The sequence below is a fragment of the Lipotes vexillifer genome, unplaced genomic scaffold (assembly GCF_000442215.2).
Source record: "Lipotes vexillifer unplaced genomic scaffold, Lipotes_vexillifer_v1.1 scaffold1258, whole genome shotgun sequence".
NCBI classification, from domain to species: domain Eukaryota; kingdom Metazoa; phylum Chordata; class Mammalia; order Artiodactyla; family Lipotidae; genus Lipotes; species Lipotes vexillifer.
In genome coordinates, this window is record NW_006773444.1 from 553,133 (window position 1) to 577,872 (window position 24,740).

A 24,740-nucleotide genomic window follows, 5' to 3' on the forward strand; every position below is an offset into this window, starting at 1 on the left:
AAAAAAAAAAAAAAAAAAGAATCTACACTCTAACAAATCAGCAGCTTGCATCACGTATCAAAATAACAGTTCCCATTTAATGAGGTTTGTTTATGTGCCAAGACAAGGCCAGGGGCTCTACATAAGTGACTTTCATTCTCACAGTGACACTGTAAGCAAGGCATGTACAGAGAACCTAAAAGGCATCCAGTCACGAAGAGCGTATTGTCAATGCATTCATCAATTGCCAGCTTCGCTGTGCAAAACATCTCTATTAAATAGTGGTTGTTACTAAATTCAGAAATAATCTTGAACGATTTGCGAAACTGCTTTAGGATAGAGACTCCTATCCACTGGAAGAGTCTCATAAAAGTAAGTGATGTCTCATAGTGAACAGACTTGTGGTTGCCAAGGGGGAAGGGGGTGGGGGAGGGATGGATTGGGAGTTCGGGGTTAGCAAATACAAACTATTACATATAGAATGGATAAACAACAAGGTCCTACTGTACAGCACAGGGAACTATATTCAATATCCTGTGATAAACCATAATGGGAAAGAATATTAAAAAAAAAGAATGCATATATATGTATAACTGAGTCACTTTGCTGTACAGCAGAAATTAACTCAAAGTTGTAAGTCAACTACACTTCAATAAAAAGAAAAAAATAAATAAGTGATGTCTCTACTGCTCCTGGCATCCGTCTCCCCCTACCATGACAAGTGGGAGGGACTGTCCACAAATTTCTTGAAGAAAATGAAGTCCAATGAAAATGCCTCTTTGCCAAAGTATGGGTGAATAAGATGAGAAACTGAGAAGCCATAGGACGACTCTTTGGCTAAAAAATAAATGACAGTGACCAACTCTGGGAATGGAATTCGACTCCAGAGAATGATCCCAAGTCCAGACCATAAGGGATGAGAGCATCCAGCTCCTTCAGACGCTGCTGAGAGATGGAGGAACCAGATGTGAACCCAACCGAAGACCCAAAGCTGGGTGTGATTGGCAATCGAGGTCTCATGGGTGGGCTGGGTCTTGTCCCTGCTGTCCCCACGATGAGGGAGGAGAGAGGCGGACACAAGGAGGCCCACTTGGGCCTCTGTCCACCCAGAAGACTCACTGCACTAACAGATGTCCCAAAGCAGGAGGTGGTCTGCAGAGGGCCAGCCGCTACTCAACTCTGCTGGTGAGGCCCCAAAGCAGCCACAGACGGGATGTTAACTGAAGGAACATGGCTGTGTTCCAATAAAACTTTATTTACAAAAGCAGGCAGGGGCCGGATTTGGCCCACAGGCTGTAGTTTGCCAACCCCTGCCCAGCAAGGGAAGGCTCCTGGTCTGAAGGCTCAGGAATGCACAACTGAAATGGGGCCAAAGGAAGCAACCTGCAGAGACGTGGGGCTGAGACAGAATTTATGAAATTACCGATGGGGATGTAGGGGAAGAGGGGCTATCGCAGGAAGGCTGCTGTTTCACCCTGTACTGGCTAACGGAGTTGCAGAAGGGCAGGATCACGAGGACAGTTTCCACGACGTTTGACTTGTGATACAAGCGGATGCGTTTTCAAATCAGAAATCAGGAAAATAAATTATAAAAGTAGAAATAAATATTTGGATTAAATATCTGAAGATGTGCCAGTAACCTTTTTTTTCCCTCTATCAAATGTGGTTTTTATTCAACTGACAAGCACTTTTCTGTAGCTGCACTTGTGGAACTTCACATGGCAAAAACAGGAGTTTTTTTCTGCAGACTTTTTTTTCCCTTTTTTTTAACCTTATTAAAAATGAGGCTGGTCCTAAAAATATAGGTAGAAATAAATTTAAATTCACAAAAAACTGCATTCATGAGCCTGAAGATGAGGATGGGCCTGAGGCTGTTCTGAACCTTGACCCTTGACAGGAGATTCCAGATGCCTAGACTGCATAGACCCAGGCTTAGTTTTCCGAGGTTGGCCTCAGGCCTGGGTAAGAGAAGTGGCAAAGGTGCTGGAGCCAGCTAACGCACCCTTCAGAGGGAAGGAGGCTGGGCTGGGTGTTGCCACTTTCAAGGAATCCGTTTCCTGCGTTATCACATCCTCAGGAACTAAGCTCCCCTCGGTTCCTTCCACAAAGATACCACGCTTCCACAAAGCGTGACACCCAGGATCGGCGTCTGCAGCGGTCCTAACCCAGGGAGCCTGCCCGAAGCATCTGGGACGAGCGAAGCCGCTTCGTGCGAGAGAAGAGTTGTCGCTCTGAGTTTTCCTTCCTGGCGCTCCAGCTCTGGGATGCTAGAAACCGTGATATCAACCTCTCCATCACTTCAACCCCTGTGGCCACGGACGGCAGCTGCAGTCCCCTCCTCCTTTTCCTCCTCTTCCACGCCACTGGTCTCCTCCAGGATCCGAGGAAGGCCACGCCTCCGCCCCAGGCCTTCCTCTGGCCTGGGAGCTCTACCTTAGGTCGCCTGGTTCACTTGGCCAGAGCAGTTTTCAGTCTTCGGAGCCAGCCTTCAACAATCCACTTGTTTTTCCTGTAGCGGGACATACTCTCCAGACTCTTGTCAATCTCACCGATGCCGAGGGTGGAGCCACTGCACTCATGCACAAGGAAGGCCAGGACAGCAGCCTTCTCTTGGGGTGGCTAGGCCTGAAAAGGCTGGGTGTGCAGGCTGTCACCGAGGGCCGTCTCCTCTCCATACGCCATGAGGGGCCGTGCAGGATCTCAGACCCACTGTCTCTTGTCAGTGGGATCTCGGACACCTTCTCCCCCAAGATATTTAAGGACTGACAGGAACCTTAACAACCTATCTCAAATTTCAAACCTACAGGTTTGAATCTCAAACGTACATTCAAGCATCTCGTTTCTACATCACAGTTCAACACTTTACTCAAATGTCTGTACCTGAACTCATTTTTATTTTCTGTGTGTGTGTGTGTGTGTGTGTGTGTGTGTGTGTGTGTGTATGTGTTTCTGAAGGATAGCGAATGTTATTTTATGTATAATAAAGAAACAAAATGTACCTCATAATAGGTACATAACCAGAACCCTGGAGGATATGGCTAGGAAATAAAAATTTTCTGGACTTGAGAAAGATGACCCAGGGTGCAGGGCGGCCTGGTCACCGAGCCCCCACGCCGTGTACTTGAGGGACCCAGTTCCGACAGGTCGAGTCAGATTCTGCAAGATGTGAGCCATGAAGAAACTTCTTGGTTCATAGCTTTGGGGATTTTAGAACTGCAGACAGTGGGCTGTAGGCCTCTATTTATAAATCTCCAAAGACCTCTCCTTCCTAAGTGACTGAAATCCAGACCCCTCCCCCTGGCTCTTTAGGCCAGGTGTGCTGGCCTCTGGCCCCTGGAAAGGCTCTGCCCCAGCCCGGCCCGGGTGCTGCCCCCCAGCTCTGGGCACTCCCTCCAGGGGGGTCTCGCTCACTTCCTGGCCTCTCTCTCTCCCACTGTCAGATTTTCTTTGCTTGACAATCATGGTCATCACTCACAATTATCTCATTTGCCAGTTTCCACATGACCCTCTCCCCGACTAGGAGTCAGGAGACCCAGGAAAGCAGCTGCTGGAGAAGAGGTGCCACCCAGCGCTCACACTGCAGGTGGCACCTGTCTGGTGTTCAATCAACATCCAAGGAATTAGGGAGGAACTCTCTGGCAGTCCAGCGGTTAGGACTCCGCACTTTCACTGCTGAGGGCCCGGGTTCGATCCCTGGTCGGAGAACTAAGATCCCACAAGCTGCACCGCACAGCCAAAGAACAAAACAAAACAAAACAAAACAAACAAACAACAAAAAAAACCAGGAATTACAGGGAACGACTCTGGGTGGGCGATTGAGACCAGGCTGGCCCGGTGCCGGGTAACTTCCACACCCTTCTCCCAATCCCCACGGCACCCTGACAACACCACGCACCCTTGTTCACCAGCAGGGGCACTGAGGCATCCCATGGTTTACCCCGAGGCCACAGAACCATGACAATATCACAGTTTAAAGGAACAGCCTAAGTCAAACAGTGACGTAGTTCACCCCGCCTCCACCAGCCCCCCATCCCACGCCCCCCACCAACCTGCTGCCTCTGTCCCTGAAGCAGGAAGCAGGGTGATTAAATGCACAAAATCCTTCTGGTGCTTCTAAGTCCAGAACAAACTCGACTGAGCAGCGACTCATTGACTGAACCCTAATCCAAGCCACAGCGATGAGTGAGCAGCTAGAATGAGAACATTATTTGTACGCTGACGATCTTACAAAGAAATTCTTCTCACTAAAAACTTGGAGATGTATCTATTTGCTGTAACTGCAGATTACTCAAGACCGAACGCATTGTAAATCATCCCATGTTCTGAGAAATTCTGGAACTGTCGGCTGATTTTTCCAGGAACAGAGGGTAAGAGCTGCCAAGCCCGCCTGCTGGACTCTCGCAGGAGTGCAACAGTGCCTGCAAAAGCCGCGGCACGGCATGACAGAGCCCTTCCTCCTGGGGTGACAGGCTCCGCTGGCAGGGCCCACCGTGTGTCTGCGGCCTCCTGGCTCCTGGGAAGAGCCTTGGGCAACTGGGACGGTGACTACAAACACCTAACACGTCCGCGAAGCCAGGCACTGGCTACAGCTGGCACTCCTGCCATCCCTGCCCGGACCAGAAGAAATCTGAGATGCCAGTGGGTTGAGCTAAGAGGGCCTTGGGGTGGAACCTTCCCTACGTCCCATCTGGCCCTTACGGTTCACTCTGTGACCAGCAAAGAGGACGTTGCTCAGCTAACTTGCAGACACAATTCCCCAGGGAAGGTTTTCCCTGCAGTTCACTGATCCCATTTCCCTGGGAGCGCTGGTGCCAAGTGTGAGCCTGGCAGGCTGGGGTGACAACCAGCCAAAGCTAAGCGGTCAAGTGAGAGCTGAACCCATGACCCATAGTGGCATCACGGAGTTTCGATCGACAGGGTGAAGCAACCACGGCCTCTATAAGACCCAGAGAATGATCACACAGGAGGCAGAGGGCAGGACCTGGAGAACGCTCACCCACTGGACAGGCTGGGGGCCCCCAGCAAACTTCATGGCTCTGCGAAGGTTTCAGCCCCCTTGTCTCGCTTGAAACTGACTGTGGCTTTGTCTCAAATCCAGAAATCACAGTGAATGCTACTCCTAATCTCCAGTCTTTCTTCCAAGACCTCTTTCTCTCTGACACCAAAAAAATTAAAAATACACCTCTCTGCAGCCCCTATGCTATGGGCAAATTATCATCACTGCAGCTAAGCACAGACTTCACAGATGAAGGAGAGAAAAGCAAGCTCAGAGGAGCGCAAATATCACATCAAGGGACTTCAAAACGTAAGACTCCTGCTGGAAAAACAGAGGCCGAGAGAGAGGTGGCACAAGTGAGTGCTTCACATGCTGCAGGGCTCAGGAGAGACCAAGATTCACTTGTCAAATCCAAAGATCTAAGGATCAAACGTATCTGTCTATGCCATAAAGCAAAAGTTCAAACGAAAACCTGCCACAGGAGATAAAGGACACTTACAGATGAAACTCGTCCAACGGCCCACGCAGAAGGGCTGGAGGTGAACCTGCGGTCCCACAAAGCCTTCCTGATGCTATCGGGGTGGGAAGGGCTCCACCTGTGACAGGCAGGTCACTGCTGGGCTGAGGACCTTCTCCTTCCTACTTCCTCGTCCCAGAAGCTCACGCCTCTGCTTGAAATCCCAACATTCGCCACCCTTCCCACTCACCATCTGGAGTTTCAGGGCCCAGTGGGAGACAACACAGGGCACGCTTCATTGCAGGGAAGTGTGCACTACAATGCAAATCTTGTAGAAAAGGATGCTGCGGTCACAGTGATGATGAGCTCTTCCAAGCAAAGCAAGGAAGGCCATGTGAAAGTGCCTGGTCTTTGCGCTGAAGGACGCATCCACAGCCCCACTCAGCACTTCCTCCTTGACCTGCTAGTGATGGATGGTCAGGTTATGAGCTACATTTCTGCCCTGGCCCTGGGCCAGACCACTGCCAGAATCCGCTGCCACACTCACTCATACCTGGTAGTATGGATGGTGCAGAAAGGAATCTGGGCCGCCCGCTAAAGCCATCGGTTCCTTCCTGCCGTCTTCAAATCGCGTGGACTGGGCCGCGGCACCTGGAATGAAGACAGACCGTGAGAAGCCCGGCCAGAGGGAAAGCCCACCGCTCACCGGCAGCTCACGGGCAATGAGCCTGCACAGGTGACGCCGGACACCACTCGGATTTTGGGGGCGCCAGGGGGCTGACACCAACTCCAGAACCTCGAGCAGCCACCTGTGGTCACGGGGCCCATGGGGCAGAGGCACTCAGAGGGGTGAGGGGGACGGCCATCCACAGTTATTAACATCCTGAAGACTTTCTGAGACTTTGGGCAACACAGACCGCCTGAGTCCAAAGAAGCACTGCGGGGTGGTGGGGTGTTGCCGGCGTCCTCTGAGCACCACCAGTGTAAATGCTGCCTCCACCAGCCACAGCCTAGAAGGAACCACTGTCAGTGGGCGTCGCACCACCACCTACAGAGTCCAGGTGCTCCCTGCAGGCGCCATGCTGAGAACAACACTCATGGGCGGGGCCTCTGGAATGGACCTTAAGACCTGCCGCCACTCCCAGGAGGGCTGGAGAGACATCAGCTCCATGAAGATGCACACTCGGCTCCTGCAAGGAGCCCCCGACAGGCAGGGAAGGGAGATCCTGTCTTCCTCCTGAATCTCCTGGGGTACAACCACACACCTGGTCTGTACGAGACAGTCAGTGAGAGTTTCGGAGCCGACCCCAACAAACCCCACCTCCCGCAAAATGCAGAGGACGGGGGCAGGGGTGGGCAGCACAGCACCCTGGTCAGACTGGGGACCCATCACCCCTTTGTTTCTGGACACAAAAAACGCCACGCCTGACACAGACAAGAGACCGCCTATGATGTGACCTTCTCCAAGAGATGTCTTTCCACAAGGACAGGAGACTGTTAGCAGTCACACTCTGGACCGCAGCGGGGCGGATTCCAGGCAGAGAAAGGAACCAGTGCTGTGGTCATGAAGAGCCCCCTCGTCTGCTACATACACACACACACACACACACACACACACACACACACACCATTCCTCTCTCTCAGAAACCACCGGAATTAAGAACATTTTCAGGAACAGTGGCAACAACCATTAACATTCTCTGTCATAATCCACCCCAGAGGCATCCTGGACCCTCGGCCCTGAGCAATTCATAACTCCTGAGCATGCGAGGCTTTCTCCAGCCTCTGTACCCATAGGCTTTGTTCTCAACTCCATCAGCAGCTAAGTCCTGCTACCCTGTAGGACTGAGCTCAAGGATCGCCTCCTCCAGGAAGCCCCCCTGAATTGCCCCTCACCAATCACCACCACCCACGATAGCTCAGTCAGTGTCCACTCTAGGCTCACACCCGTCCTTCCACCTGCCACACTGAGCTGCAGATGCCCCTTCTTGGTCTCACTCCCCACAGATGAACCCTGTGCTCCCTGGTAACAGAACTCTCTCCATGGCAGCCCCCAGCCTCACTCTCAGGAAGCACCGGCGGAGAGATACTGCCTGGCTCTTCAGGGCCTGTGTCCACGCAGGCAGGGTTCACAAAGGGGGCTCAGGGGGCCCTCAGCCATCACCCTGTCAGAGGGGAGAAAACCAGACAGCAACAAGGGCCACCTGCCACGTCCAGGGCTACCTGGAAGGACACCCTCCGCCCCTACGGGGACAGGCAGGTGTCCAGTGTCCCCTCCAAGGGGACGGATCACCCCTGAGGCTGCGTTTCAGTGAACAGTAACCAGAGCCTCGATGATGCGTGAACCGGGAAACAGAGCTGAGAAGGTGTTTCCCAATCTTACCCTCCGGGGCCTGTAAAGGCTTCTTTCCCTGAAGTAGCTTTACTATAAGAAAAATAAGAAAAATTGAGAAAATGGTTCGCTTCTCTCAATGAAAGAATAGAAAACCCAGGAAAAAAGGGACTGGAAGAAACACTACAGACAAGGACCTGCTCAGGACAAGACGAGCCGATACTGGTTCCAGCAGAACCAACACTGCAGGGAACTAAATCCACGGGAGAGAAATTCCAGAAGCACCGCAAACAGCCCACAGAGAGGATGAGCTAAAGCACAATGGCACAATGTGACACGCAGGACGCAGAGGACCGGGAAAGACCAGAAATCATCACGGGACAGGGCTCCTCACATTTCAGATTTCTCCCTCAACTCACATCACAGGCTCAGTTTTCTAGAACTGAGAAATAAAAGACTCACAGAAGCTTCCCAGAGGAAAACTGAAAGACTTAGGTAGGGCACAAAATTAGGGATACTAATTCCACCAAACATGACTGCAAAAATAATCAAGGTCAGATCCAGTTATGGGCTGAACTGTGTCCCCTTCACCCGGCCCCAAACTCATATGTTGAAGCCCTAACCTCCAGGACCTCAGAATGTGGCCATATTTGAAGGTAGGGTCTTCAAAGCAGTAATCGAGGTAAAATGAGACATCACCATGGGTCCTGATCGAACGTAAGAGATGAGGACACAGACACACACAGAGGGGTGACCACGTGAGGCCATCCACACGCCCAGGAGAGAGGCCTCAGGAGGGACCAGCCCTGCCCACACCTTGACCTCAGACTTCTGGCCTCCAGGGCTATGGGAAAATAAATTTCTGTTGTTTAAGCCGCCCAGCCTATGATACTTTATTATGGGGGCCCTAGAAAACTAATACAGACTCCAAATTATTAAAACACTACCAAACTGTTCTCACAGCTAAAAGGAGCAGAAGCATTTACTGTCACCCAGTTATGTCTTCTGCGAGGTCTCTGGGACTCTTTAAGTCACCCGCAGAGAAACACAAGGATGGCCCTCGAGAGGCCGCTGGGCTGGAGAGACCTTGCAACGGTAACAAGATGGTGGAGGTGCTTTGTCCCCACGGCAGGACGGGTGAGGCTGGTGGCCTCCCTGCAGCCTCCGCAGGACCGGCAGCCCCCAGGCCTTCAGGTTCCTCCAGCCCTGAGGCCACTCGCCCCCGTGGCAGTTTAGTCTCCTGTGTCCGTCTGTGCACACTCTACCACCCAGCCCTTTAACCAGACACCAGTGCGGGATTGCTCCGAAGGCGTTCTGTAGAAGTGGAAACATCTGCAGACACTGGACTTGAAGCCAGTGCCCTCCACGGTGGGGGTGGGCCTCGTGCCATCAGCTGGAGGCCTTAAGAGCAAAGATGGAGGTTTCCTGGGCAAGAAGGAATCTGGCCTCGAGGCTGCAGCAAACTCCTGCCCCACGGATCCCAGACTTGCCGGCCTCACCCTCACTGGAGCCGATTCCTTAAAATAAATCTCCGAATACACACACACATAACACCCCAACCACTAGCTGTAAGATCCCAGGATCACGCCACGATGCCCCCGTAGGCCTCTCCACCGCAAACACACGGCCGCGTGGGTCTCACAACTCTATGGGCCACTGCCCGACACCCGCCACGTCCTCGCCACCCCCCAGCCCTTTCAACAAACACGCCTCCTGCCTTCCACCCTCACTGCAGCCACGCTTTCCTGGGGGCGCTGTTTTTCTCCCCTTCACCTCACTCCCAATGGCCTAGGGGAGGGGTCAGTGTGCTCCAGGCCCCTCCTTACTGCACAGAGGACAGCCCTCCTGGCCCCTCAGGACCCTCTCAGTGCCCCTCCCATCAGGCCGTCCCACGTCCCCACCTCCCCTGCTGTCACTGCCCTGTCCCCCACTCACCCGTGCATCCTGCTTGCCCTATCTCGCACGCCCTCAGGAACTCCTGGACGTAGGCGATATATGGAGACATACTGTTTATTTTCCCCTGAGAGCTGCATATTTAATGGGGGTTAAGACTGCCGAAAATATTTAAATGTGCCAGTTTTATCACCTAAATATCACCTTTGAAAGTACTGGGTGGGCCAATAAGTTCGTTCGGGTTTTTCCTGCAGCTACAGAAACACCCAAACGAACTTTTTGGCCGACCCAATATTTGCCAGATGTGATTGCTTCCCAGCCAGAAAAATCCATATTCCATAAGCCCTGTTGAGTAGGTTCTTTGGGAAAAGAAAACTATAGTTAGACACAGCAAAAGGTTTGGATTAATTGGTCTCTAATAAGATATATCAAACCCAAAGCTAACATCACATTCAATGATGAGAGATGGAAAGCTTTTCCCTCTAAGATCACAAACAAGGAAGGTGAGGATGATCCTTTCACCACTTCTACTGAACAAAATACAGGAAGTTCTGGCCAGAGGAATCAAGCAAGAAAAAGAAATAAACAACATCCAAATGGGAAAAGAAGAACTCAAGTTATCTCTGTTCACAGATGACATGATCTTACCTGTAGAAAACCCTAAAATTTACAAACACACACACACACACCCTAGAGCTTAATAAATAAATTCATCAAATCTATAGGATACAAAAGTCAATATGCAAAAATCAGGTGTGTTTCCAAATACTAACAATGAAAAATCTGAAAAGGAAATTAAGAAAACAACTCCATTCAAAATAGCATCAAAAATAATAATTAAGAATAAATTTAACCAAGGCAGCAAACGACTTGTGCACCAATTACCAAATGTTGCTATAAGAACATAAATAAGCTATAAGGCAAACATTATGTATTCATGGGTTGAAATATTTAATACTGTTAAGATGATTAATACTACCCAAAGCAATTTACAGATTCTATGTAATCCCTATCAAAGATCCACTGGCATTTTTTGCAGAAATCAATATAATGTTTCTAAAATTCATAAGGATTCTCACAGGACCCCAAATAGCCAAAAACATCTTGAAAAAGAAAAGCAAAGTTGGAGGACTCACATTTCTTGATTTCAGAACTTACTACAAGACTATGGTAATCAAGACAGTGTGATATTGGCATAAGGACAGACATAGACTAATGGAACAGAACAGAGAGCCCAGAAATAAACCCTCACACATGCTGGACTGATTTTTAACAAAGGTCCCGAGACCATTCACTGGGCAACAGGACAGTCTTTTCGACAAGTGGTTCTGGGAAACTGGATATCCACATGCAAAAGAATAAAGCTGGACTCTTACTTTACCCTACCAACAAAAATTAATGAAAAATGGATTAAAGACCTGAATGTAGAGTTAAAACTATAAAACATATGGAAAATTTTTCATGATACTGGATTTGACAATGATTTCCAGGATATGACAACAAAAACACAGGCAACAAAAGAGAAAAACATAAACTGAACTTCATCAAACAAAAACTGTGTGCATCAAAGGACACTCTCAAGAGAGTGAAAAGACCCACAGAAAGGGACAAAATAGTTACAAATCATATATCTGATAAGGGCTTAATAGCCAGAATAAATAAAGAACTCCTGCAACTCAACAACAAAAAAGCAAAAAACCAAATTCAAAAATGGGCAAAGGACTTGACAGTTCTCCAAAGAAGATACACAGATGATCAACAAGCATGAAAAGACTCTCAATATCACTAGTCATTAGGGAAATGCAAACCAAATCACAATGAGAAACCAGGAAAATAATACGTATGGTGAGGATGCAGAGAAATTGGAACCCTTCTGCATTGCTGGTGAGGATGTAAGGTGCAGCCTCTATAAAAACTGGCATGACAATTCCTCAAAGAATTAAACACAGAATTAACACAAGTGCCAGCAATTCTATTTCTAGGTATACACCCAAAAGAATCGGAAGCAAGAACTCAAACGAGTACCTGTACACGCATGTTCGTAGCAGCACTGTTTACAATAGCCGAAAGGCGGAACTAAACCAAGTGTCTGTTGACAGATGAATGGATAAGCAGCATGTACTACAAACAAACAATGCACTATTATTCAGCCTTGAAAAGAAATGGAATTTTGATACACGCCACAACATGGATGGACCTTAAAGACATTATGCTAAGTGAAATAAACCAATCACAAAAGGACAAATACTGTATGATCTTACTTGTATGAGATACCTAGTTTAGAGACAAAAAGTAGAATAAAGGTTACCAGGGTCTGAGAGGTGGGGGGTTTGTTTAATGGGCACAGAATTTCCGTTTGAGATGATGAAGGAGTTCTGGAAATAAATAGCAGTGATGTTTACACAGCTTTATGAACATAATTCCACTGAGCTGCACACTTAAAATGGTTAAAATGGCAAATTTTATCCCCATGTTTAAAAAAAATTATTGATAAGTTGGCTATTCAGTGAGCTTCCTTCAATAAAATTAACAACTTTCACTAATTTTTATAACACAACCATGAGAGTAGGCAGAATTTCTTAGGATGCTAAAGCTCAGAGACGTATAAAGCAGTGATTCCAAATATAGCTTTTGTTTATTCAAGCTTTTCCATTTTGATGTATCTTGACCCTTTCTCTGTTCTGTGACTCTGTGTAACCCACTTGTCTAGGAGGTGAAATTGAACCCATCCATCAAGTCCTGCATAAAAATTATCTCATAATTTGTCACCAATACCTGACAAAGACTAAAAGCTCTATCATTATCCTCTTCTCATGGAGACTAAAAAACCTGTACCCACTCTGGACAGAAAACCTCACTTCTTTTTTTTAATTGAAATATAGTTGATTTACAATATTGTGTTAATTTCTGCTGTACAGCAAAGCAACTCAGTTATATACATATATACATTCTTTTTCATATTCTTTTCCATTAGGGTTTATCACAGGATATTGAATATAGTTCCCTGTGCTGTACAGTAGGATCTTGTTGTTTATCTATGTAACAGTTGGCAACAGCTAACCCCCAACCCATTCCCTCTCCCAGCCCCCTCCCCTGTAGCAACCACCAGTCTGTTCTCTATGTCTGTGAGTCTGAGGAAACCTTCCTTCTAAATGCCCTACAACAGTACAGAGGTAACGATACACTGTGCTACTTTAAAGAGGTTAAATTTTAAATCATCCGTGGATTTAACAAAAATGGTGTGCTCCATACAGATACTGAGGAACAGTTTCCAAAGCAGGTCAATATTGCAACTTTCTATCTACGGTGATAAAAGGGATTCTCATTAACACACGTAGAATGACGAAGAAATTGTACCAATCACTACTGTCTCTTTCATTCCTTTGATTCAAGGGGCTCATCGCTAAGTTCCGCTTGCTGTCTTATTTCCATACGTCCCTTTACTTCTGAAAGTTCAGTCCTCCTGTGCGTGAATTCCAATCTAAATAATGTATGTCCCATTTCAACTGAGTTTTGAACTTGTGATAAAAATTTAAATAATCTTCATAAAGTTTGCCCTGCTCTCCTTATTGGACTGTAGTTCAGAAACACAGTTCAGGCAAAGTCAAAAGTTTGCTGATTCTAGAGTCAACATTTGTCTTAACACTGTCAATATTTACACTTCTGGACCCAGCAGCTGAACTTGAACATGCCTTTGTTCTTTTCATGTTTATGCGGTTTTCTTTTTTTTTCACTTTAAGGGCAACGTGTACTAAATTAAAACGGTACAATTGTCATAAACTTGAAAAGTGCTGCACTCAACAACCCTTTTTCTGAAAAGTACGTGGGGCGTTCCTCCCTGGAACCCTGCAGACTCAGGCTGACGCAGATGACGTGCTTATTCATGCCTTTCACATCATGACCAGCTACAGATGACACTCACGGTGGATTTCAACTGTTCAGCACCCCGCCCGCCGTGAGGGCGACTCTGATGAGAAGGCTGACTGTGGTGGACACAGCGGGTGCCTGGGTGGATCCTGCAGCCTCCCTGCGACCCCGGCTCAGCGAGTGCAAAGACTACACGCAACCCGCCCCAATCCACCCTCTTCTGCTCTGTTCTCCTCATTAAAGATGCTTTTCGTGACGTACAGACTTGATTTCCAGGAACAACGATGGGTTGCAACGCACAGTGTGAAAACAGGGTCAGGCTGGGGCCCGCAGTCCGCGCCCATCTCCAGGTTCATGGGCTGTCCTCCCGCAGCCTGGGGGCTGCTGCCCACTGGCCTGTCCATCCCCACACTGCCCCCTGCTTTCCAGGCACCTGCTCCAGACTGGTCCCTGTGCCCACCTCCATCTCTGACCCACTCCTAGAAAAACACGACGCCTCTGCTTAAGGCAATCAGCCACGCCCAGGACCCCCTGAATCCCAGACTGTGTGAATGGGCCCTTTCTGTTTTCAGGTAACCACACATCCAGAATGTGCATTTAATACTGCTGAGAAACTCCGCTCCACTTCCTCAGGATATGTTCTTTGTGCTCCCCAGAGCGTCTGGTTCATTCTTTTTCTTCTCTCCCCGCAATTGCTGCCCACCTTGCAGCACCCTCAGGTGCTCAGAACCCACATGCCTGCCTCTTCTGACCCTGCAGCACACGCTGTGAGCTTATAGCCCTGTCATCTCTGGCTATAGCCACGGCCAGCACTGGACATCAATCCAAGCTCACTGTGGGTAGTTACTAAACCCCTCCTCGTTCAAAAACTCAGCCTTGATGCCTGCCACACCCAGACAGCACATAGTAGGGCCTCAAGAAGCATCTGCCAACTAATAAGACTAAACGGTATCACAGTATAATAAACAATGTATAATAAATAATGTATAACATATAACGTATAATAGCATAAAACTAAATAGTACAATTGTTGGTGGACAGGTTAAATAATAAAAGTTAGTTTAAAAGTTAAATATTGCAGTCATTTCATAATAAACTTAAATAATTACACTGTACAGCTTAAACTTATACAGTTTTGTACGTCAATTATATCTCAATAAAACTGGGAAAAATTAACAAAAAATTTTTAAAAGAAAAAACAAAAAAATTAAAATCGAAAAGAGAAGTTTCAAATCTTAAAATGAATCCCTGTAGGATTTGTTAAAAAGAAATCTGTGCCTTTCATAAAAGGCAGAGATCCTGCCCCTTACTAGGGAAAATGTAACTGCAATGTTCACGATATTTTAAGATAATCACTTGCAGAATTGAAAGCAGAATACTTGTCTTTTCAATCATAATAAGAGGATAAAAATAAACTAGTAATACTTGAAACATCAAAGGGAAAATAGAAAACAGGCAGATGAAGAAGCATTCAAAGCAGAAAAAACTGGTTCAGAAGATGGATGACATATGGAGCAATAAATGTCAACTAATTCCCTTCTTCTGAAAATAATATTCAAAAATATGCCAATGGGCTTCCCTGGTGGCGCAAGTGGTTGAGAGTCTGCCTGCCGATGCAGGGGACACGGGTTCGTGCCCCAGTCTGGGAAGATCCCACATGCCACGGAGTGGCTGGGCCCGTGAGCCATGGCCGCTGAGCCTGCACGTCCGGAGCCTGTGCTCCGCAACGGGAGACGCCACAACAGCGAGAGGCCCGCGTACAGCAAAAATAAAAAAAATAAAAAATAAAAATGCCGATGTAAAACAAAATACCCAAAGCAAAGTGAAATAGAAAAGCTTTAAAAAGAGAGCTAGAAAAGTGAGAGACAGAGACAGAACAGGCAAAGATACAAGAACACACACTCAAACACAACAATAACAGTGGCGGCAATGATAGAAAAGTATCATTAAAACAAAGAAACACTAATCCACACAGATAAAAGTGTAATTAGTAATGAACAAAAGCAGTATGAGGTCTTCACCCTCCAAATAACAAATCAACACTATAAACGAATCTTGAATTATAAAAATGGATGCTATGCTTCAGTAAAAAGTTTACACTAAAAGCTAACAAACCAACCAAAACCCTAAGTCCTCCAAGGAGAACGTGAGAAAAAGTGTTTGTTGTTGGACACTTGTGCTCATCACTGAGGGCAAAGGAAGGAATCAAACTGGGATAAAAAGAATGTACAACACCCTGCAATAATGAGACAGAATTAATGAATATGCATGAAAAGTGCACACGTGCAAATATTTACAAACACCTGTGAAATGATTTTAAAAAATACTAAGCCACAAAGAAGATCAGTGCATCTTGCTAACACATAAAGATCTCTGAGCTAAGAAACACCTGTGCTGAGACCCCTCCCCCCCGTGACATGAAGGCACAGACCCGATTCCACGGGTGCCAGGGTGGACACAGGGACAGCCGGCCACTGTGCCAACCCGCCCTGAGCGACAGCCAAACACAACACAGCTAGAAATTAAAAACATCTGTGCAAAAAGCAACAAGTCAGCCACTTGAAAATTAAAAACAAGCACTGGCCTAAATAGCTGGTCCAAGGAGAAAATTAATACAATAACTGTCTCTGGACAGTTAGGTCAATGAGCACCGTCCCTCGTGGAGAGAGGTAACACAAAGCAAGAGAAATGACAGGAGAACGAATAAGGCCATGACTCCTGCACCGTCTACAAAGGGAAAAAGAAATTATATAAACAATGTGAATCCAGCCTTGAACCAGAAGGAAGGAAATCTGGTCAAAAACAAACCAGAAAGCAAAACATAACAAAGTTTATGAAAATCCAAGAAAGATAATAAAAGACAAAATTCTTAAAAATACAATTTAAAAACCCACCAATACACAAAATTTTAATTAAGAAAAGGAATATAATGATGGTTTTTCATCATATGGTAATTTTATGGGCATTAGTAAAGAAAGAAATCTGGTAATTTCAATGAAATTATAACTTTCATTAGAAATATATACCAAAATCAGAATAAACTAAAAAATAAATCTTACAATCAAATTGAGTAAAACCCACCCTCCTGGGCTTCCCTGGTGGCGCAGTGGTTGAGAGTCCACCTGCCGATGCAGGGGAGACAGGTTCGTGCCCCGATCCAGGAAGATCCCACATGCCACGGAGCAGCTGGGCCCGTGAGCCATGGCCGCTGAGCCTGCACGTCCGGAGCCTGTGCTCCGCAACGGGAGAGGCCACAACGGTGAGAGGCCCCCGTACCGCAAAAAAAAACAAAAAAAAACAAAATAACCCACCCTCCTTCCACCTATATATTTCCAATATAAAGAAAACCATGTACTTGTTTAGACCAGGCCCTGGGCTAACTGTGTCTATGGATTGGTGTGTGGTATGATTCCCACTGTTTACAAGAGGAAATGAGGCAGTATGGTCAAGGTACCAGGGCTAGTGATGGGAAGGACTGAGGAAGGTAAGAGAGCTCAGTCCAGAAGTCCACTCCCTTAACCAGAACCCAACAGTCCTGTGGTTTTCAGATTATGAACAGACAGCACAGGTATCACCTGGGAACTTGTTAAAATACAAATTTCAGCCCAGACCTGGGCCTACTAAATCAGAGACTTTGGGGATGAGGCCTGCAAAGCAACATGTTTTTCAGGACCGTCAGGCGATACACTCGGGCCGACCCGGCGCCCACCACTGGGCTGCACAGCAAATCCATTCTGGGAGTTTTTAAAACTCCAATTACCTGGGCTGGACCCCAGACCAGTGAAAACAAGATCTCGATTGGGAGAAGGGGCGTTGTTTTAAGCTCCTAGGGCGTTTCTGATGTTGAGAACCACCGCTCTCATCTTTTTCTTTTACAATTATTATTCCTTTTTTTTATGATGTTGGCAAGGGGAAAAAATGGGAGAAAACTGCAACAAAGCTTTGAAGAATCACGCCTCTCTTTTTGGGGACTGGGCGGCGGGGGGACCCTACAACTACGAAGCTGTTTGAAGTGAAAAATACACTCAGCTTTCAAAATGGCCATAACTGAACTCTAAGGGCTAGATTCCCAACTGGAAGCTTGTGCCCCATATGTTTTAGCCTTTGAAAAATCTATTATTTTTTCCTATGCAAATATAAAGAATCCCTTTTAGAATGCCAGTTTTCGTCTTTCTCCACCAGGCATTGGTGGAAGGTCAGGGGGAGGGTGCAGGTTAAACAGCCATCAGAACTGCCTGCAGCAAAGAATGACCCCATCATTGCAAACTGTGTGTCCTTAGGGACCAGCGTCTAACTCTGACCACGTGTGTGAGCAGGACCTAGCACTGCACATCTCAGCGCTTGGAGAGACTTGTTTGAAATATGCTATTTGAACTGAATGATCTCACTTACACCTAGACTCTAAAAAACACAACAAGCTAGTGACTATAACAAAACAGAAGCAGACTCACAGATTCAGGGAACAAACTAGTGGTTGCCAGTGGGGTCAGGGGGCAAGGTATTGGTAGGGGATTAAGAGACACAAGCTACTGACTATTAAATAAATAAGCTACAAGGATGCATTGTAGCACACGGGGAATAAAGCCAATACGTACCCTCAACCAGGGCACTGGACTTTTGAGACACGTCCCCACCTCTGCAGCAGGGGCGTGCGGGCATGGAGGTTGTGCGTCGGGCACAAGATGGGATTGCTAAGCCGACGCTCAGACGAGGTGGCACCACTGGATGACGTCAGGAGACAAGGGAGGGAGGACAGCCACAGAGGATGGGCAGGCTGCACAGGGCAGAAGACCTGGGGACAGCACTGGACACAGAATCACAGGGGACCAGCACGCACACCACACACTGTCCTGCTCAAGCCCACGTCTGCAGAGACAAGGAGGACACCCGCCTGCCTTGGGTAAATGTGTGCCCTGGACAAGGTGAAACCCACACGGGCGCAGTGAAACCTAGGCAACTCTGACACCTGTGAGCGTGGCCATCCCAGTGTCGCAGATGAGGGCACAGGCTCTGAGATGCTGGGTGACCTGCCCAGGGCCACACAGTGACACAGGTCCTCACGGACAGGGAACCACTGCGGGCCTGAGAGTCAGAGCAAAGGACGGATGGGGTGCCCCCCAATATTATGGGATCCTGCCCATGCACGACAGGGGGACCCTGGAGGAGGGAGGATGGGGCAAGAAAAGCCATTATAATTTAAAATGTGGATTACTCCCTAACTATCTCTGTCTGACTTACTTCACTCAGTATGACAATCTCTAGGTCCATCCATGTTGCTGCAAATGGCATCATTTCATTCTTTTTAATGGCTGAGTAATACTCCATTGTATACAATATATACATATGTACCACATCTTCTTTATCCATTCCTCTGTCGATGGACATTTAGGTCGCTTCCACGTCCTGGCTATTGTAAATAGTGCTGCAATGAACACTGGGGTGCATGTATCCTTTCGGACCATGTTTTTCTCCAGATAGTTTGGGAAAGACATGTACACACTGCTATATTTAAAATGAATAACCAACAAGGACCTACTGTATAGCGCAGGGAACTCTGCTCAGTATTATGTAACAACCTAAATGGGAAAATAATCTGAAAAAGAATAGATACCTGTATGTGTATAACTGAATCACTTTGCTGTACACCTGAAACTACCACAACATTGTTCATCAACTATACTCCAATATAAAATAAAAAGTTAAAAATTATTTTTTTAATTTTTAAAAATGTAGATAACTTTCAGATCTAAAATTGGGGTCCTCTGAAAAGAACTTATCTTCTCTTATATATATATATATTTTTTTTTTAATTCATTAATGTTTTGTTTTCACTATTGACATCATCACTTATAATCCCTGATTCTTGAGGTTCACGAATCACTATAAATTACTGACTGCCTCTGGGTAACTTCCAAGGGACAGATCTTTGCATATTAAAATTATAAAACAAGAAACAGAAATTAAGAGACTAAATCAATTAAGTCAAAAAGGGGAAGGACTTCCCCGGCAGTCCAGTGGTTAGGGCTCAGCGCTTTTCACTGCCATGGCCCCAGGTTCAATCCCTGGTCGGGGAACTAAGATCCTGCAAGCTTCACAGCATAGCCAAAAAAAAAAAAAGGAGGGGGGGACGAACAAGATGCCACCCACATTGCCAGCCACACCACCCACCATCCCAGAAGCACAATCTTCACGTGGGAATAAGTGACATTAACACCAGTGGGAAACAGAACACTCAGATGTGTCCTTGCTGCCTACAAATCTGATTCCGTAAGTTTTGAGAAAGTGGTTCAAACTTCATCAGAAAAACCCAGGATGCTCTATAAAACAGCCCTTGGTTTTAAATACTTTACAAAATATATATACACCAAAATCCTTCCTATCAACACCTAAGAGGAAAGCACTGTCACTATAATAAAACACAGACCACTGACTAGAGACTTCTTTTCTCCTAAAGAAAACTTGGAAAAAAGCCCCAAGAGGTTATATCTAAATCACACTTCCCAGATTCTGGACTGAGGTCTCTCGTTAAATTACAAAATACTGAAGATGGTGGCATCAGATCTTCTTAATTTCATTCTTTCAGTGAATCTCATAAAAGGCCTGAGCTTCCCTCTCTTCCCAGCCAGCCCCGAGCCCAGTGCTGGAGCTGGGAGAGCGTCAGGTGCCTTGAGGAAGGACGTGGGCACCTGCACCCACACGCCCAATGGGAGCAAACGAGCGGCTGCACCGCAGAGCTGCCCATGATGGCAAAATGCTGGAAACAACCTCACAGCCTAAAAACACCAAGCTGCTTGGATTACAAATACTGATGTGGCAACAAAAAACAAGGTGCAGTAAAATGCTCTGCACTTAAAAGCTTTTGCACAAAGGAAACTATAAACAAAATGAAAAGACAGCCTACGGACTGGGAGAAAACATTTGTCAAAGATGAGACTTAAGAGGGATTAATCTCCAAAATATACAAACAAGCATACAGCTCAATATCAAAAAAAAAAAAAAACCCAATCAAAAAATGGGCAGAAGATCTAAAGAGACATTTTTCCAAAGAATACATACAGATGGCCAAAGGCTCATGAAAAGATGTTCAACATCACTCATTATTAGAGAAATGCAAATCAAAGCTACAATGAGATATCACCTCATACAGGTCAGAATGGCCATTATCAAAAAATCTACAAACGATAAATTCAGGAGAGGGTGTGGAGAAAAGGGAACCCTCCTACACTGTTGGTGGGAATGTGAACTGATACAGACACTATGGAGAACAGAATGGAGGTTCCTCAAAAAACTAAAAATAGAACTACCATATGATCCAGCAATCCCACTACTGGGCATTTATCTGGAGAAAACCATACTCTGGAAAGATACATGCACCCCAGTGTTCACTGCAGCACTGTTCACAACAGCCGAAACATGGAAGCAACCTGAATGTCCATCGACAGATGAATGGATAAAGAAGATGTGGTACATATATACAATGGAATATTAGCCATTAAAAAGAATAAAATAATGCCCTTTGCGGCAACACGGATGGACCTAGAGATTGTCATACTGAGTAAAGTGAGTCAGACAGAGAAAGACAAACATCATATGATATCGCTTATATGTGGAATATGAAAAAAGGTACAAATGAACTTATTTACAAAACAGGAATAGACTCACAGACATAGAAAACAAACTTATGGTTACCAATGGGGAAGAGAGGCGGGGAGGTATAAATTAGGAGTTTGGGATTAACATACATACTACTGTATATAAAATAGATAAACAACAAGGACCTATTGTCCAGCACAGGGAACTATATTCAATATCTTATAATTAACTATAATGAAAAAGAATATGAAAAAGAATATATATATATATATATATATATAACTGAATTACTCTGCTGTACACTTGAAACTAACACAACATTGTAAATCAACTATACTGCAATTAAAAATAAACAAACAAATAAACAAGATGGTTCCCTAGGCAGGTGCCCCAAGGTATTGGGGGCGACGCGGAGCAGAGAAGAGAAAACAGAGGGTCAGCACTCCTGCCACTGGGGTAGCAGAGACCTCTCAGGAGAGTACTGACAGCCAGCAGCAGGGCAGCCCTTGGGGGCAGGGGCTTACTTTCCCCCGCAAGACCCTTTGGACCCGTAAAATGTTGTACTAAGTCCCTGAATCACCTACCCCCCCAAATAAGTGAGCTCGATAGCTATATTTTAATTCTTAAAAGAACTGATGCAGCTCGAGCTTCTGAAACTTTGCCATGATTGTTAGTGAATCCAGCAAAGTATATCATTTTTTTTTTTTGACTGTCATAGCATCAGATTCATATAAACTATGGGTCAGAAGAGCAAGCCTTGCTTCCGCTTGGTCTACAGAGCAGAAAGGAGCAGAGTTCAGGCTCTGAAGTGCATTTCAGAGAGGGGCCTGGAATCCGGTCACAGCACACAAGGCCACCCTGAGTGACACCAGGGACAACAGCTGTAACGCTGCCAACTGGCAGCGTGTCCTGCGTTGGGATGTTTCCGCCAGTTCTGACCAGCACAGACGCTGGACTTACTCTTAGATTTCACGGCCCTTTCAATACATCAATCTAACCCTAAACCCCAAGCCCTGCCTTGTCCACCACCTTGACAATTGGGGGGCAAACAAATAATCTTATTTTTAAGTCTTTTAATTCAGTGTTTCATCAGTTCACACTTAGCAAAAAGCCCTGACACGTGAAGCCCTTCTAAGCTCTTGCCGGGGAGATGTCGTCTTGGCCTAGAAATGTCTCGGGGGAGCTCTCAGTCACAGCTCAGCCTGGAGACCCTAAGTGATCCTCCCGTGGAATATCTATTTCTGAGCTGCATTCCCCCCTTCCAGAGTCCCCCACACGCCGATCCACCAAACCCAGGATTCACACATCCTGAGTCACTCTCCAGGGTGGAGTTATTAGGTGTCCACTCTCGTTCCCATGGGAGATGACACGGGTTCATCTAAGAGTGACCATCAGGCCACGGGGGCTGGAAGAGAGGAGATGCTCCAGGAGGCCACTGTGCATCCCTCCCCGGGACCAGGGCTGAAGCTTCAAGTAACCTTCCGCCCACAGTGCCTGTGATGAACACACAGTCAGGGCTGCAAACCTGCTCGTTATTCTTGGCTAGTAGCACAAGGTGAAAGGTGACCAGGCTACACGACCACACGACTGAACAGTGACTGCCATCGAGGTTAACGTAATGTCACGCTGCTAGGAGACCCTCTAATTCCAGGGCTCTGACTGCCTAAGGCTGGATTTGGTAACAGCAGCCTTGGAATTTTAAGCTTCTCGAAGATGTGCTCCTTTTGTTGCCTTAAGGGTCCCGGGGCAGGGGATAAGACTGGGTTTATTATATCTAGTTTAGTTACAGGAAGTTTCCATAGCTTCAAAATGACCCAAATAAGTTCACTTTAAATACATTAGTTTTAATTAAAAAATAAAGTCTTCAGGGGCTTTCCCGGTGGCACAGTGGTTAAGAATCCGCCTGCCAATGCAGGGGGCACGGGTTCGAGCCCTGGTCCGGGAAGATCCCACATGCCGCGGAGCAACTAAGCCCATGCGCCACAGCTACTGAGCCTGCGCTCTAGAGCCCGCAAGCCACAACTACTGAGCCCACGTGCCACAACTACTGAAGCCCATGCGCCTAGAGCCTGTGCTCCGCAACAAGAGAAGCCACCTCAGTGAGAAGCCCGCGCACCGCAACGAAGAGTAGCCCCTGCTCGCCGCAACTAGAGAGAGCCCGTGTGCAGCAATGAAGACCCAACACAACCAAAAATAAACAAATAAATAAATTTATTTTTTTTTTAAATCTTAAAAATAAAAAGAAACTCTTCCTGCCGATCACAGGTGCTTCTGTGGGCTCTCCAGCCCCTGACACCATCCTACACGAGTCGCATTTTCCGAGTGATGCCACTGCACCCTGCCAACCACTCTCAGCTTCTAGCTCTGCAGGGACGTGGCTTAAGTGTCCTCTCCCCGCCCTGCCCTCTGGGGAGCACCTGCCGCAGCTCCCACGGCCCAGAACCGTCCCTATACGGGTCCCGACCCGCCAACAGCTGAGTGACGCCCCAGTACACCTGCCCCTCCTGCAGGGTCCCACCCTGGTTGATGAGTCATTAAGTGCCCCCTCCCCCTCCTCCACTCAACGGACCTCTGCAGAGTCTGGCCCCTCCCTCCTCTGCCCCGCTGGCCATTCTCAGTACCCCGGGATCACCCCGCAGGACTCTGATTCTTAACTCTGGTCTCACACTAGAATCCCGGGAGACCTTTCCAAATCCCGCTCCAAGCCCCACAAACCAGTCCCTCTAACTTGCCTGCAGCCAGACCTGGGCACAGGTACTTTGGTGGCCCGTGAGGTGCGGTCAGAGTGAAAGGTGGTGGATTCAGCTGCAAACTCCCCACATCCCGGAGATCTCCGGGTACCTGCCCTCGAGCTGCATCGGAGTGTTCTTAATCCAACGACCTTAACTGGGAACACAGGTACTTTTTTATTCCAGTACGGCTGGAAACAACCTAAATGCCTGGCTCTAGGGACATGTGCGCAGGTCAGTATGTGCGCGTGTAAGTACACGGACCCCACATACGCGCGCACACGCCCTCGGGGCACCCGAGGGAGCTGATGTACACAGGGTGGTGGCCACGAACAGGATGCTGCTTGGAAGCGTCTACTCTGTGGGGAAATCCCTGACCCCAGGGTTATCCTTTCCATCCTGCAAGCCAGTTCTCCTTGCTCTCCCAAACCCACCTGCCAGGCCTCTGCTCCTGAACAGGCTCTGCCCGGGCCAGGGAAACAGGTCAGCCCCCAGTCCCACCCACATCACCAACCCCCTGCCTCCTGGGACCCCAGGAGGCCACGTCCACTGCTGCCCTCTGCCCCCACCGGCCCCCCGCCCCCAGTCTCCTTAGCGGGTGACTTCCCAACTCCAAATCCTCTAAATAGCGGGGGTCCCAGCACCCACGGCTCAGACCTCCTCCCTCCCTCCCTCCCTCCCTGGGCTCACCCATCTTCATCACCGTAAATCCATGGGAAGCCACGGGCGCTCTCGCCAGGCCTTCACTGCCAACTCGCCCTGAGTTCTACGGCCACACACACAACTGCCCTGCCCCCCACCACTCAGCTGTGCCCCGGCCTCGCAAACCCAAGTGTCCAAAGTCAAAGTCCCGGCCCTCCTGCAGTCACCACTTCTGCATCCCAGCAGAAACGC

At 47.4% G+C, this 24,740-nt stretch overlaps 1 protein-coding gene across 2 annotated transcripts in view; it reads right to left on the minus strand.

The window, feature by feature from the left end:
* Positions 1-24,740, minus strand: part of GRB10 (growth factor receptor bound protein 10) — a 167,374-nt gene that overhangs the window by 130,010 nt on the left and 12,624 nt on the right. Inside the window, exon 2 of one of the 2 annotated variants that reach the window (XM_007448337.1) lies at positions 5,986-6,083. Coding sequence is in view for 1 of the 2 variants with exons in the window: in XM_007448336.1 (XP_007448398.1) it covers positions 5,986-6,036 (51 nt within the window). In the remaining variant the exon portion in view is untranslated. Of the gene's footprint in view, positions 1-5,985; positions 6,084-24,740 lie in introns of those variants that run through there. The other variant, XM_007448336.1, reaches the window with a different exon arrangement.